Source organism: Xiphophorus hellerii, chromosome 3 (assembly GCF_003331165.1).
Source record: "Xiphophorus hellerii strain 12219 chromosome 3, Xiphophorus_hellerii-4.1, whole genome shotgun sequence".
NCBI lineage: Eukaryota > Metazoa > Chordata > Actinopteri > Cyprinodontiformes > Poeciliidae > Xiphophorus > Xiphophorus hellerii.
The window spans coordinates 18,498,863-18,513,902 of record NC_045674.1 but is presented as its reverse complement, the minus strand read 5'-3'; the positions used below and the strand labels follow the sequence as shown (position 1 = coordinate 18,513,902).

The 15,040-nt window shown below is 38.9% G+C and overlaps 2 protein-coding genes across 6 annotated transcripts; both read left to right on the top strand.

Annotated features, from left to right (window-relative positions):
- Positions 1-553: 553 nt before the first annotated feature.
- On the top strand, positions 554-3,541 carry sp8b (sp8 transcription factor b). 2 transcript variants are annotated; one of them, XM_032559537.1, is made up of 2 exons: positions 554-1,156; positions 1,568-3,541. In XM_032559537.1, the coding sequence occupies exons 1-2, from the start codon at positions 1,136-1,138 to the stop codon at positions 2,903-2,905; spliced, it is 1,359 nt and encodes a 452-aa protein (XP_032415428.1). In that variant the 5' UTR covers positions 554-1,135; the 3' UTR covers positions 2,906-3,541. The 2 variants fall into 2 exon arrangements, with proteins under 2 accessions (XP_032415428.1, XP_032415429.1); XM_032559538.1 differs by having other exon boundaries at positions 1,059-1,379.
- Positions 3,542-8,741: 5,200 nt separating this feature from the next.
- Positions 8,742-14,528, top strand: macc1 (MET transcriptional regulator MACC1). 4 transcript variants are annotated; one of them, XM_032559130.1, is made up of 6 exons: positions 8,758-8,873; positions 9,153-9,240; positions 10,341-10,463; positions 10,542-12,589; positions 12,708-12,896; positions 13,352-14,528. In XM_032559130.1, exons 3-6 carry the CDS (start codon positions 10,349-10,351, stop codon positions 13,553-13,555), a joined length of 2,556 nt encoding a protein of 851 aa, XP_032415021.1. In that variant the 5' UTR covers positions 8,758-8,873; positions 9,153-9,240; positions 10,341-10,348; the 3' UTR covers positions 13,556-14,528. The 4 variants fall into 4 exon arrangements, with proteins under 4 accessions (XP_032415018.1, XP_032415021.1, XP_032415020.1 ...); XM_032559129.1 differs by having other exon boundaries at positions 9,103-9,240; XM_032559127.1 differs by lacking the exon at positions 9,153-9,240 and having other exon boundaries at positions 8,742-8,873.
- Positions 14,529-15,040: the final 512 nt, after the last annotated feature.

Genomic DNA, 15,040 nt, shown 5'->3' with positions numbered 1-15,040 from the left:
AGCTGGAAAACAAATCTAAATTGTTACTCCAACACCAAAGTTCTCTGAATCACAAACCTTATGAAAGTTTGTAATTTTTACTACAATAATATAATATATTCATTCATTGTGCAAAAAATAGAAAGACATCATCATTTTACTACCTTCTGACTGGACTTACTGAACTGAATAATCCAACATCTTCAGTTATAATAGTATGAAAATATTTGTTTAATATATTTGTCACCAAAATAAAGTGCTTCATCTTGTTAGAATTGAACCAATACTGAATATTAACTTTACGAATTATTATTTTTGGTTAACAGTGTAATTACATTAATGACTAAAATTGTATACATTCCAAAATTAATTTTTTGAAGTGTAGTTTCTAAGCTCATGTTGACAGTTATCATGTAATTCCACTGGTTTAAATATTCCTGTTATTCCTCTAAGTCAGACTAAAGGAAAGAAAAAATAATTCCAAATGACATCTTTCTATGTTTTTCAGAAATGTTACAAATTAAGTTATTGAACATTACAAAATGTGTGATTTAATGTCTTTTTAATGGCTAAAATCAAATGTAACACAGAGTTAATTTTTATTGTGTAAACTGTCACTTTTTTTTGCATGCTGGCTTCAGTATGGCTTCAGTAGGGCCTGTTGCCTAACTCCGCAGGCATGTTTGATTGACCCCATATCATGATCACTCCTCCTTCTTTTTCAAATTTATGTTATGAGATCTGTTCTGTAAATTTTCAATAAGTGCGGTTCCCCCTCCCTTAATTCCTCCTTCCTAATTCACTCTCATTTAACTTTACCTTCCTTCCGCTGTCTTTTATTATGGCGGGGGTGGGTTGGAGGGTGGAGAGCTGTCTGGGTAAGGGGAGGGAGGGGGCTCTTCTATCGATGACCTCACGGTTAGTATGTGGCAGTGCGGCGGGGAAGGGGGCAGCTGATTGGTCGCCCGTGTCACACAGCGCCACTTCAAAGCCAGAGAGGAGCCTACAATTGTGGAAGAATGGGCGGAACGCATCATTGTATTGCACACCTCTAAAAAAAAAAAAAAAAAGTAGAAGAAGAAGGGGGGGAAAAAAAGCAGCGCTCCTGATTCATAAATATAAAAAGATCCTCTGAGGAGGGCAGTGTTTTTGTGTGATGGCAACTTCACTTCTAGGGGTGAGTCGAAAAAAGGGACTTTCTTTCTGCTTTTAATTAGTTCTTGTCATTGTCCTGCCGTTTGGAGGGGGATTAAACTTACTGCAGCAGAGCCAGTGCGGTGGTTATACTTTCAGCAGCAAGTTCGTGGAAGTTCGCTTTATAGAGCTAAACAAAAAACACGCATGGTTTCGCTCGTGTTCAGGTTGGAATTTGTCTGCACTTTGACGTTGTTCTCGATCAGGTAGGAAGTGATGAGAATCTTAGACTAGAACTTTAAGCAAACTGCTGCCAAATATTAAAAAGCATTTCAAACATTGTGAGCAGTCCTTTTCTGAAATATTGCCATAAGCATCTGCGTTTAACCTGCTGAAGTTTTAAACTTTGCACAGTGTGACTTAGATTTATCTTTGTGTGTGTGTGCGCTTTTAGGAGGAGCCGAGGTTAGGATCGACTCCTTTAGCCATGTTGGCTGCAACATGCAACAAAATAGGGAGTCCGAGCCCTTCACCGTCTGCTATATCGGATAATTCCTCGTCTTTTGGGAAGGGTTTCCACCCGTGGAAGAGAGCCGCCGCCAGCAGCTGCAGCCTCGGCTCCGGCCTGTCCAGCTTCGGGGTGTCCCGGAACGGATCTGGCATTGCCTCGGACTCTTTCGGCAACAACGGCTCCAGCGGTTCCAGTGCCTTCTCTCTCACGTCTGGGACATCGTCCGGCTCCCATTTCGGAAACGATTACTCCGTTTTCCAAGCCTCGAGCAACTCTCAAGAGTCCAGCCATCAGCCGGTCTTCATCTCCAAGGTGCACACTTCGGTGGACAGCTTGCAAGGCATTTATCCGAGGATGAGCGTTGCGCACCCGTACGAGTCCTGGTTCAAGTCATCTCACCCCGGGATTCCGGCGGGAGAGGTCGGCACCACCGGTGCTTCTGCCTGGTGGGACGTGGGAGCAGCGGGGTGGATTGACGTTCAGAACCCGAATGGAGCAGCACTACAATCGTCCTTGCACTCCGGTGGACTGCAGACCTCCTTACACTCTCCCCTCGGAGGATATAATTCTGACTACTCCAGTTTAAGTCACTCTGCTTTCAGCACGAGCCCCTCTCCACACCTGTTGACAACCGGCCAACACCTGATGGACGGTTTCAAGCCGGTATTACCCTCTTATCCGGACACGAGCCCCTCGCCGCTAACTGGAGCAGGTGGGACTATGCTCTCCGGGGGTCCCCCCACAGCATTAGCTGGCTCCCCCAGGTCCTCCGCTCGACGGTACTCGGGCAGAGCCACCTGCGACTGTCCGAACTGTCAAGAGGCGGAGAGACTGGGGCCGGCGGGCGCCAGCCTGCGGCGGAAAGGCCTACACAGCTGTCACATCCCTGGCTGTGGGAAGGTGTACGGCAAAACGTCGCACCTGAAGGCACACCTGCGGTGGCACACCGGCGAGAGGCCGTTCGTGTGCAACTGGCTGTTCTGCGGGAAGAGGTTTACGCGCTCCGACGAGCTTCAGAGGCACTTGCGCACGCACACGGGCGAGAAGCGCTTTGCGTGTCCGGTGTGCAACAAGAGGTTCATGCGCAGCGACCACCTGAGCAAGCACGTAAAAACTCATAGCGCCGGGGGGTCCGCTGGCTCCGGCTCCGGGGGCAGCGGGGGGAAGAGGGGCAGCGACACCGATAGCGAGCACAGCGCGCCGGGGAGCCCTCCGTGCCATTCCCCCGACTTGTTGCACCCACCTGAATCCACCCAGGGAGTGGGCATGAATGGCCTCTAAAACTGCATCATGTTAGGTAAAATAAAATTGAAGAAGAAGAAGAAAAAAAAAAGTCAAACGAGTGGACATACTTCAGTGTATGCGATCAGCTCCATCCTGACTGTTGTCAATTAAGTGTTTAAGTCTGCAAACTGCGTCATTTCAGCTGTGCCATCAAAAACGTCAAAATTAGTGACTTCAGGCGTGAAAGTGAAACTAATCTCTTTTATTTCTCAGTATGACATGAAAAAAACCGCTTTGAAATATGGAGGCCTTGGAAAAGTTGCGCTCCTGCTGTCAAAACTGTCCTAAAAAAACCCAAACACTGGCACTTTAATATCGAGCAAAAATGTGTGTGTGTGTGTGTGTTTTTGTTTTCTTTGCCACTGCTCGGTTGGAACAAATATATTCAGATTTTGTGTAGAATTGTGAAATTATGAAAATTTTCTCTGTTTAACACGTTCACTCAACAGCCTGCAGATTAGTGCGCTAAGTTTTCTAGGCCAGCAAGCGGTAACTTACACTTTACTCTGCTGCAGAAATGTTCTGTACATAAATGTAGGTTAGAATAATTACAGCCCAAATGTAAAGGTGAGCAACGTATTTGTCCAGGAGACGATTTTTGTATAGGTATTTCTAGTTGTATATGGACTCTAGTAAATATTTGAAAAAAATATATACGGATATGTACTTGGATTTTTTTTTCTTTTTCTTTTTTTTTTTTTTGACCTGGTATGAAATGTATTTGTGGGGAAATATTTAACCACGGTTTTTCCTTATTTGTCTTTTGTTTGTTTTCCTTGTATTTAGGGGATCTCTCATTAGGCGCACTTTGAATTTATTTGTATGGTTTGAAAATCATTTACTGTTTACCCGCTCGTTTAATTTAAGTAAGCATGTTGTAAAGTGATTTTTTTTTTATTTCACAATGATGATTTTCCTCTTTTTCTCTCGCTCTCTTTCTCTCACTGAGAATGGCTTTTTATGGGAGCCACTCAATAAAGTCAGTATGAATTCAGAAGCAACTTTATCGACTCAGTTTTCTTTTTCTCATTGTTGAGTCGATAAAATCAATTTATTCTAAAAGGACTCTGAAATGACGATTTATCATTTTGAATGTGCAAATATTAATGTTGAAATATTGCATGTATCGGATTTTGTGACGTTCAACTGGTTGCTTTAGCTGTCTTTGTTTTGCTCAAACCAAAGCAGGAAAAGTTCTGCAGCGAAAAACAATTATTTGACTTCTGAAGAGGAAGTAAATACTTGGCATCTATTCAAAATTTAATTGGACAGAAAATGATTTTCTGTGTAATTATTTGAATTAGACAGAAATTCAGCGGTTTTAAACTTTTAATGGCTCACTATAAAAACACACTTAATCACTGCCATCAAAGCGAAAATCAAGGTTTTGCAACTTTAAATCAAAAATCTTTATCTAATCTTGCATTTTGCTATTATTATAATTGCTCTCTTTGTTACATTTTCCTTTTTTTTTTCTGGAACATGTTTTTTCAAGCGCTCACCAGATTAAAAAAAAAAAAAAAAAAAAAGCATTCAATTTTGCTAATCACGATCAGCTGCCAGCAACTATGGAGAAGGTTTTAGTTTTTAATGAGTAAATATTTAAATCATTTAACACAGCCTGTATCTCTAAAAAATCTCACATGAAGAATTTACTAAAACAGTGTTCTTTTGTCTTACTTGTTATTAACCCAAAGCTACAATGAACTCTACGAAATTCAGCGTAAATCCACCATCTTTTTAGAGAGCGTAGCGGTCTCTTGATAAATGTATAGGATGCATTTAGCCAATTTGATTATTTTGACCTTATGCTGTATTATACTCTGGTTTATGTACAATGCAAAATTAGAGGTGTGTGTGTGTGTGTTCAGAACTTTCCTTTTTATTTAGCATGATTTCTATTTTCTATCATAACCTTTAGAAGAGATGTCTCCTGTTTAAATTCAATGGTTTTGTTGTTCCTGGATTTAATCGAATCCACAACGCGGATGTTTACGGGACGCAACATCCCCCCTATAAACTGTAAAAACATAAAATATCTGCAGTGAAGTATAATCTTGTAAACAATTATGTTTTTTTTTTTGTTTCTTTGTTTTTTTTCTTTTACTTATTTCGTCAAATATTGTTTTTGAATCTTTAGTCTTACAGTGAAGAGTAAAATAGTGTCAGCATCCTTCAAACTTCTGCTTTCTTCGGCTTCCCACCAACACATTTGCAGCGCCATCTAGCGTTGTCTAAACTGTCAGTCTGTCTGTCATGCATTGATCACTGTGTGAAACGCAACAGACAAACTTTGAAGAGAGGAAGCATTTTGTAAAACTCCTGCGTCATATATGATGCAGGAATAACCCGTACTAACACTAACTTTTGATCAACGTTTTTCAATACAGGCTGAGAGAATCTTAGTTGAAAGAAATAGTTTTGATTTAAATACATTTCAAGCTGAAGCCCTATTCTAAGCAGCAGTTGGTCTGTATTGGCACTGTGGCTGGTTGTCACACATGTCAAGGTTTTAAAACAGGCATGAAATGTGAAATATGTTCCCTGCTCTTTTTCTAACTTTGATTATCGATCCACCGTTAAGGCAAAACTAAATTATCTACTTCTCACACATTAAATAATTCACAATAATATGCTAATCTTGTTCAAATTTATCATTCAAAGTTGCACGGTTGTATACATTTCTAACCCTATTGATGTTTTTACGGGAAAAAAGGCCACAAATGACAATAAAACAATTGCAATAATTTTGTGAAGTCCTCGTTGATAGCTACAGGGACAACCGATCCTGCTGTGAAGCTATTTGTCACTGCTGCTGGGTGTTTACTCTTTGCCGTAATTAACAACAAAAAAAGAAAAACTAATGCCAATTTTGAGCCGCCACAATAAGATTTGCTTTAATAAAGTGAAGCCTACTGTAGCATGACTCAGTGACGGACAATTAATGCAAAAGTAGGTAACAGTCCAACCTTGGTCCGCCCCTAAATTTGGTGGGACAATCCAGATCTTTTAACTGCTAAAAATCTGTAATTTAAATTAATCTGTCTGGTTCTTTTAGGACAGTTATTCAGACTGCTTCTATATTTACCTTTGTCTCTCAAAATACTTCGAAATACTTAATAATTTAGCAATGAAAGACAGTAAACGTAATATTACCAGATAGTACTCAGTATTTCTTCTTATCAGCAACATCACAAATAAAACTGAAAAATAGAATGCTTTAAATTTGTATACATTTCTTCAGATTTTTCTTTGTAAGTCTTGTACTGTGATGCACAAGTTTACAAAAAAAACAAGCACAACGGTTTTGGTCTGGATCTCTTTAGAGAAAGAGAGTGATTCTAAGATTCAAATCAAAGAAGTTAATTTTTGACTAATTATATGTCTGAGGGTTTTTTTTTTTATAGAGATATGCTAATATGGCACCATATAAAACTACCTTCCACCTGTATCCTCAAGAGCCTGATAAAAGTTAATTTTAAAAATCTGTAAAGCAGTTTTTAAATGCAAAAGAAAAATTCAGATGATGAAACAAAATTGTTTATTTTCATCCAAATACGACAAAAAAACTTATTTTCCTCCCTTACTCGAATAGCTTTTATTTGATTTTTCCTATTCATTTAAAAAAGTTTCCCTTTAAAAGTAAAAAAAAAGGAAAGAAAACAAAAACAAATCAAACTAAAAGCTGTTTAAATAAAAAAACAACACACACATACACAAGGAAAATTAACAGATTTAATCTGAAGACTCATTTACCTCGCATGTTGTGTTTGCTGCGCTGTGTTGTTGCGTTATTATCACCTTCCCAGAATGTTGTGGTGTCAGTTAGTCCTCAGAGGAACGTCCAACCACAGGCCTGATTTAAATTAAGATGGCCTCAGGAAGTGCCCGAGTGCCAGGAAAAGGAAAAGGAAGGAAAACAGCCAAGTGGGGATGGGGAGACCACAAGAACTACCTCACAGCTTTGATTCAGTCTCTTGGAAAACAGGATGGTTATAAAGCCAAACTGGATGAAAGCATTAGTGATTTTAATGATGTATACTGTCGAATAAAGCTTCAGCTGAATCTTATGATACGGTGCACCTTTTTTAATCCCCGTGGAGTTCTTGCACACCTCTCTCCAAGGATGCATCTGGGGCCAATTTTGTGGTTTGAACTGCCAACCACACTGTCATCAAGCCAGCGAGTCTCCTGGGAAAGGCAGTTGGATACGTTCCAGAGGTTAGTCCAAATAATTAACGGTAAATTCAGCAAGACTGCCAAGGCTGTGTTTGTACAGGATGTTGTACAGTTTAAAATTAATTTACATGACAGCCGAGAGTGGAATATAACCTCAGAGTGAAAGGCTCCTGGATTTAACATTATTTAATGACTCAGTAAAACAAATATTAGGTCACTTCAGCTTCAAATGTATACATAATAATAATAATAATAATAATAATAATAATAATAATAATAATAATAATAATAATAAAACACTTCAACCAGAGACAAATTAAATCTTTTTTTTTTTTTTTTACATATATAGCCTTCAAAATTCTAACCAAGTTAACCAAGATAATAAAAAATGTCACTTATGTGAAAGGAAACCGGGTCAAAATGAAAGTAAAAATAAAAACCTAAGCTATGCAAAATTTCTGAGCAAAGGTTATTCATGGTACCAACCACACACATTAAACTCAGCAGGTAGGTTAACCACGCCTCTCAGAGTGCCACTAACAGACAGCAGCATGTCAAGTATTGTTGGTCATACAGCAGCACAGCTTGTGTTCTTCTTCTGATATAAATTAGCACATTTGATAAGCCTTCAGGGGGGAAATATAAAAAGAAAAAAAAATAGCCTTCAGTCCTGTACACCAACATTTTCAGTTACAAATGCTTGGCTTAATAAAAGATGCAGAAAAGTTTGTAAACCAAATGCAATCGCGCCTCAAGAGTTTTGCACTGGAAGAACAGTGAAATGGCGCCATCAAGTGGTTACTATGCGTAACTAACATTCTTTACTTCCATGAGAGATTACGAGGTCATGCAAACATCCCTGAGAGTAAAATAAAAACCACAAAATATTATACGTTTGTGAATAAACAAATATACCTATGCGAATGAAAAAATAATAACTCACAACAATACTATTGTGGTTTATCCTAGTTTTTAGAGAACACTGTACAAATAGCAGCACTGATTAACATGCAGCAAGAAAAGAAATAAGTTAGAAAAGTTTTTTTTTTTCAGTATCACAGGACTTAGACAAAAAACAGTTTTCTTCGGACAGCGGAGTAATAACTTGAAAGGAGATAATCTACTTAGAAATACTTAGCTGCATCCCTTAAGAACTGCTTATAGCTGAACAAGGCTTTCAGTTCTAGACAATACAAACAACTGAAACCTGGATATTTGATGATTTTTTTAGTCTTATAAAGACCAAGCACTGTTTACAATCAATGTAGCACAGAGTATACTAAACCCTGTAGTGAGATTAAATATATCTGTTTTGTTACTGAAACTGATTCTAGCTGTGATAAAGGGAGATGGAAATGTGTTCAATTCTAACAATAACTTAATAGCTAAAGCCAAGCGGACAGTAGTTTGTACGCTTGGATAATTTACTTCAAACAGCAGAAAACTAACCCAGTGTGTGTAGGCTAAATGTCTGTGGGACCTGCCAGAGAACAATGTTCGGTTTACATGCTTATCACCAATCTCTCGCTCTTGTCGAAACTGAAGGGGACACACAGTTTCAGGTGTTCATGGACGTAAACACGGTGTTGCACTCTGGGTAGTGTAGTTACCGCGCGCGGAAAGTCACTCCTCCGCGTGCGTGGCTGTAATTATTTAAACTTCCAGTCCCAAAATGCTCTCTGCGTGGGAGAGCAAACAGAGCCGAGGAGGGGTTGGTGATCTTTGAAGCTCAGCGTTAATGAGTGGAGACAGGTCTCTTTAAGCGAATAAACATCTGCTGTTGGCGGTAAGATTCAGCTTTTGTTTGTTTTGTTTTTTTATTCCAAGTAAATGCGATGTTTCTTTGGAGTTGAATAATAGGAAGCGTGGGTTTTAATGGCAGGCTTTATTAATCTGTAACTACTCAGTGGGTTGTTCACCTGCTCAGACTTTACAGTGACATTTAGTGTTTCTTCCCAATTGGAATGTACAGTAACCCTGATCTTGTTCTAACTTTATTTTGTCATATAACGCAGCAAGGAAAATATGTTTATGGTCATATTCATTGGATTATTTATTTAAGAAGAAACGTGAACAGACTGTTCGGAAGACTCAGTGAGAAGCAGCCTCCGTGTCCTCTGCTCAACAAGACCGACCTGTTTTTGTTCATCGATGTAAGAAAACACATAATTAATGACTGACTCACTATGCCAAGTGTTCAAAAGGCTGTCATTTTACACAAGCGAGTGACACGGTGAAGAGCTAAGGCTTTATTCTAGGGTTTGAAACACTTACTAGACAAACAGAGAGGACCATCAACAATAACTTTAGTCAGAAAGAAAATATTTTGAAACCTATAGACAAGCAAGTAGCTGGTATGCAAGCCCAACTGATTTTCAATTGATTATTATTGTTGATATTATCTTACTTGAATCAACGGGTTTGACAGCCGAGGTTAATTTGAATATTCTTTTTGTCGTCACTCCATACAGGAAAAACCAATGTGAACCGGTCCAACAAGAATTGAAATGTATGATGAATGTAAGAGAGAATAAAAACAGTTCACTGTTTAAATTTGCTGGTAACAGAGTTCCTTAAAACCTCATGTTGTCTGTTATGAATTGATTGGAGAAACCTTTTCAGTGAATGGATTATTCATAAATTAGACTAAGATACCTTAAACAATCCAAATAAATTTTTGTTCTGATCATTGTTTTTGCTGAATTAAAAATGTGTTTAAAAGCACCAACATCGCAAAGAAAATATTCTGAAAAACCTGTAGAAAGCTTGAGGAAATATTGATAAAGATTACATTGAAAAAATACAAGGAAACCAGAGTTTTTGAAAGTATGAAGATGAAGGAAATAGAGATGAATCAAGTCAGTTGTACTGCATAACTAAAAGAAATGTGGGAAAACAAATAAGGTAATTTTCTCTGTCAAATAAGACAATTTTCCCTTTTGTAAAATATACCACCTATTGCTTAGGATTTTAAAGTCATTTTCTCAGTGTTGGAAGTTCTTTTAGAGAACTGCTGGAGAAATACTAGAGTCACCAGGGTTTTCTCTTTAGCATAGAGTAGCACACTGACCTCCAAGAAACAAACTAATAAAAATCTTTCAGAAAAATATTCTAAAGCCTGAAAGCTCTCTTGTTTTTTTTTGTTTGTTTTCTCAAATTTTGTGATTCCACATAGGAAACATACACTTGTGTCTTGCCAGACTAACTGTATCTGAGGACAAACATTAAGTTTATGTAGTTCTCCTGTTTACAGATGACAACATGGCAGCTGAAAGGAATATGTCATTTCGTCGGGTTGGAAGTATCATGAGGAGTAGATCTGAGGGCACATTAATTGATCTCAGTGATGATACATCATCCAGTAATAACTTGAATGGTAAATATCTAGACAAAAATTATCAAAGATGTTTCAATATTTTAAAAGACGTACTGACCAAGCTCTCCTGTCTTAAAGGTGGCTTTGTACCGGGAAGAACATCAGATTGGCAGATTTCACATCCAGAAAAATTGGTGTCCTCTCAAACCAAAAACCCTTTTTGGAAAAATCTATTGGGATCCAATCCATTCCTTGACGATATTGTTCACAGTGGCACATGTAAACCAACTTCCAATGGGTCAGAAGTAAAAACAGGAGGAACAGCACATCCAGATGATGGTAATGATGATGGCACAAGCATATCTTCTGATGAAGGCAGCATTGGGAACTTTAGTGTGAACAGACACAAAACCAGCAACCAGTCTGGGAGATGGAGGAGTGCTTCAGACATTCTCAGTGATCTGGAGAAAAAGGAGCCAAAATTTAGGAACAACTCCACACCACCTGGGCCTGTGCTAAGCCCAGACTTTGAGTGGCTGAAGAATGACAGAGAGGCCTATAAGATGGCCTGGCTGAGCCACCGGCAGCTGACCCGCTCCTGCCTGGACTTAAATGTGATGAGCCAGAGCCCTGGGTGGGCCCAGACCCAGGCCACACATTTTCAGGTTATTAGTAAGATCAACCACAGCGGAGGCTCAGTACAATTACCTGAATCCAAAATTAGCATTCATGTCCCACAAGGGCACGTTTTGCCTGGAGAAGTTCAGGAAGTGACCCTGAAAGCTATGCTTTACCCTCCTCCTGGCCTCAACAATAACTTCATAACAACCATGAGCCCACTTCTCGAGGTGCTTCTTAGTAACATCAACACAAAGGAGTGCTTGTCCTTGGAGATGAAACTCTCAGGGGAGGTAAAGGACAACCCTGAAAGTCAGGTGATGACCACTGTGTTTGGAATGGTGTCTAACAAACGACAGGGCCCATACACCAAAATGAACGACTGTTACGTCGACAATAACTTGATTCGGATGAAACTCCAGGATCTGAAGACACATTTTTTTGTGATAGCAGTGGCAGAGGCCTCTGCTCTCCAGCCACCCACCACATCAGTTTGGGATTACCTTAGTCGACAAATCACAGTTGCGGTCTATGGCCCAAGGTTCATCCATCCATCATTTAAGGTTGTAATAGTCGTCTGCAGCCATGAAGATGTTCCACCTAAGCTTCCTTTCTCAGATGTATGCAAAGGTAATAAAAACGTGCCCCCACTTGTGCTGCAACTTTGGGGGAAACACTCATTCATACCAGATATGTTGAAGGACTTTACTGTAGGGGTGGATGTTAAGGGCTCAAACTTTGGAATAAACTCTGAGGACAAAGAGAAAAGAGTCAGGCAAAGTCAGCTCAAGATTGGGACAGTTTTGCATCTACCAGTATCAATATCTTGCCCTAGGAAAGCAGAGATGACTCCTTTTCAGTTAGACATACAAGTGATAGAATCAAACTTGTCATCAACATCAGCTGACTTTCAGGTTTCTTCCCCTCCTGCACCACCCATCAGGTCAGAGAAGAGACAACCAAAGAATGTGAAAAGAAAGACTGATATTCCAAAAACATTTTCCATTCCAGAGGAAAGTGACTCAGATTTACCCAAATTCAAAGACATGCCACTGACTCTGCAGTGGTATGGGGTAGCCCTAAAGACAGTTTTACGTCAGCCACACGTAGAATATCTCCTGGAGTATTTTAAGGGTGATACCGTGGCTCTGCTGTCTAGAGAGACTGTCCGGTCAGTCGGTAATTTGAAGGTGAAAGAGTGGTACATCGGATCCCTCAGAGGCAGAATTGGCTTGGTCCACTGCAGAAACATCAAACTCATAGCAGTGGACCAGGTCATGGACTTCAGTGATGCTCAAGTCACCACAGCAGTTCTTTTGAACAACATGACACTGCCCTTCAGGAAGCTCACGTACATGTATTCTGCCATCCAGACATTGGTCACACAGCACATCACAAGGTGGAGAGGTTTCGCAGATGCTTTAGAGTACAAAAACGAGCCTCTGGAAACAATTAAGAGAAGATATGCAGAAAATGACGCTGACAAGGTGGCTTGTGTTCTGGAACAGCTGAAGGAGGACTGCCACAGTGAGAAGTCAAGGAAAAAGTTCCTGCATGAACTAATAGTGGTACGTGCATAAAAAGAGCTTTCAGTCAAATGTATCAAACTCATGTCTGTCCACGCTGTGTTGGTAAATCCTTTCTGTGCACTTGTAAAAATATTGTGGTTTTTTTTTCATCATCAAGGGGCTACTGAAGATGAACAATGTGAATGTAGTGGCTCAGCTCATTCAGAATACAGTCATTCTGTCGACAGCTGTGGAGCTGGGAATTCGATGGCGGGAGCTTGCAGAGAAGATGGGAAAACTAACCAGCGCTCAGATAGCTGCTTATGAAGCTCCACACCGAGGGAAGGACGATGAAGTCAGTCAGCAGGTCAGTTTAACAGTCAGTAAATGAGCATTATTCTTTCCTGGATTTATCGTGTGTCACCTACGTGTACTGTACATCTCAATAAACTAAAACATGAGAAGTTAATTTGTTTCATTAATTGAATTCAGGTTTCTACAACTTATTATACCAAGGTACATCTCTGGACTTTGATTTAGCTATTGGAGGACCTTCCTTTTTTTTTTAATTCTCAGCCAGTGCTTGGTGGATTTATTTTCATGGTTTTAGGTTATTGTCTGGTTTCAGGATCCAGTTTTGCCTCAGCTTACTTATTTTTTATATTTTTTTATTTTACAGATAGTCTGACATTTTTTCTGTTTCATGATTGCCTCATTCTTGCATTAGGATGGCTGTTTCTTTTACTTCAAAACATCTTTGATAATTTTTAACATTTAACACTTCTGATCATTTTTTAACTCTTAAATCGTGCTCTTTGACAGTCCATGTGGAAGCCTGCCTATGACTTCCTGTACTCCTGGAGCCTTCGTTATGGAGACAGCTACAGGGAGATGATCCAGGAGCTTCACCTGGCCCTGGATAAAATGAAAAACCCTGTCACCAGGCAGTGGAGGCATCTGACCGGTGTGCTCATCACAGTGAACTGCTTAGACATCTTTCAAGAAACAGCTTTCCCAGAACCCTAAATGTTTTACACTGTTGTGCTGAAACAGGCTTTGTGTGAAAAGCACTAAACATGTTACATACATGTTTAGTGCTTCTTTACTTAAGACATCTTTACTTAAGACACAAAACTCTCAGAGAATTTCACTTTAGCTGAAGTTTTCTGAAACACCATAACTAGCGAGTCCAGGCAGGCAGTGATTTAAAAGTGTTGAAGATGTCTGTGCAAATGTCAAATATGTGCAGAGGAAATTGTAATTTTGCTTGTACTTATGATGCCAGTAGTGACTTACGGATGTCCTTGCTATTAATAATTTCAACTGGTGTAGGACCCTTTGTGTTATTCTTTTTATACATAGCAGAAATTTCTCTGTAAACCTTTTCCCATTCAAAGTGCACTTTATTTCTACAAGTCTTCAATGTTTAAACAGCAGATTCAGAAACATAATTTTAATCCACTGCATTTGAGATTATTCATACATCAAGTCAATAGTGTAATCTTTTGACTTTTAAATGATATGTTCTGTAGCATTCATTGCACTTCTGGACATGTTTCTTTTAAAAATACATTTTAAGTAGACTGTAAAAAACACTGTTAAAGTAAAAAAAATTTTCCTAAATGTCATGTGGGCATGCAGCATTGGGAGTCTGAATTTTTTTTTTCTTCCAGGTTTGTGGTGAAAATAAGACTGTTTTACCAAAGGAAGCGTCACATAAGATGCTTAAACAAAAGAAGGTGTCTTCTATGTGTCATAGACTGCTCTTTTGCATATGTGTGTTATTTTCTACTATAAAATTTTAGATAAGTAGGAATATTATAATTTAATAAAGGAAATAAACAACACAGTGGCTGTATCTTCATATAATTAAGTTTGTCCTAAACAATACTGTGATCTAATGTAATGTGCACACAAACAACTTTTATTTCCATCATTCCCAGATGGGGTTTTGGAAATGAAATGAGAATGCATATATTAAAAATGCCTTGCAATTGTGTCATCATGTTATTAATTTCTAATAATACATAAAACTATGAAGAACGTCTTGTCTATATTGGTTGTAGGACTAATTTTTAATTTGTTAACAACAAATAGAACTTGAAAAATCAAGAAGGATCACGATATTAAAAACAGATCCACAATAAAAATTGGATTACAAAACCTTTGAATCTCTGATGTAATGAAATAGGGTGAAAAGTGGAGACATTTTTTTTTCAGGTGCAGTGAGGCAGTAAATATTTTGACTAATGCAATGTGACTGGCTTTGTTTGGAGCCCTTTATATAGCAGCGGCAGCAATCGGAGAGTGCAACAGTTATCTAATGAATATTGTAACCTGTCAGAGAGTTTGCATGTTTTCAAGCTGACTGGTGTCAGTATGTGGGGGTGGGTGTGTGGGCGTGTATGGGTGTGTGTGTGTAACTGTGACTATATGTTTTTAAAATGTGCACAAGGCAAAAATATCCTACGGGCTAATGAAAGACGCTGGATTCAACTTTAATAATTAATT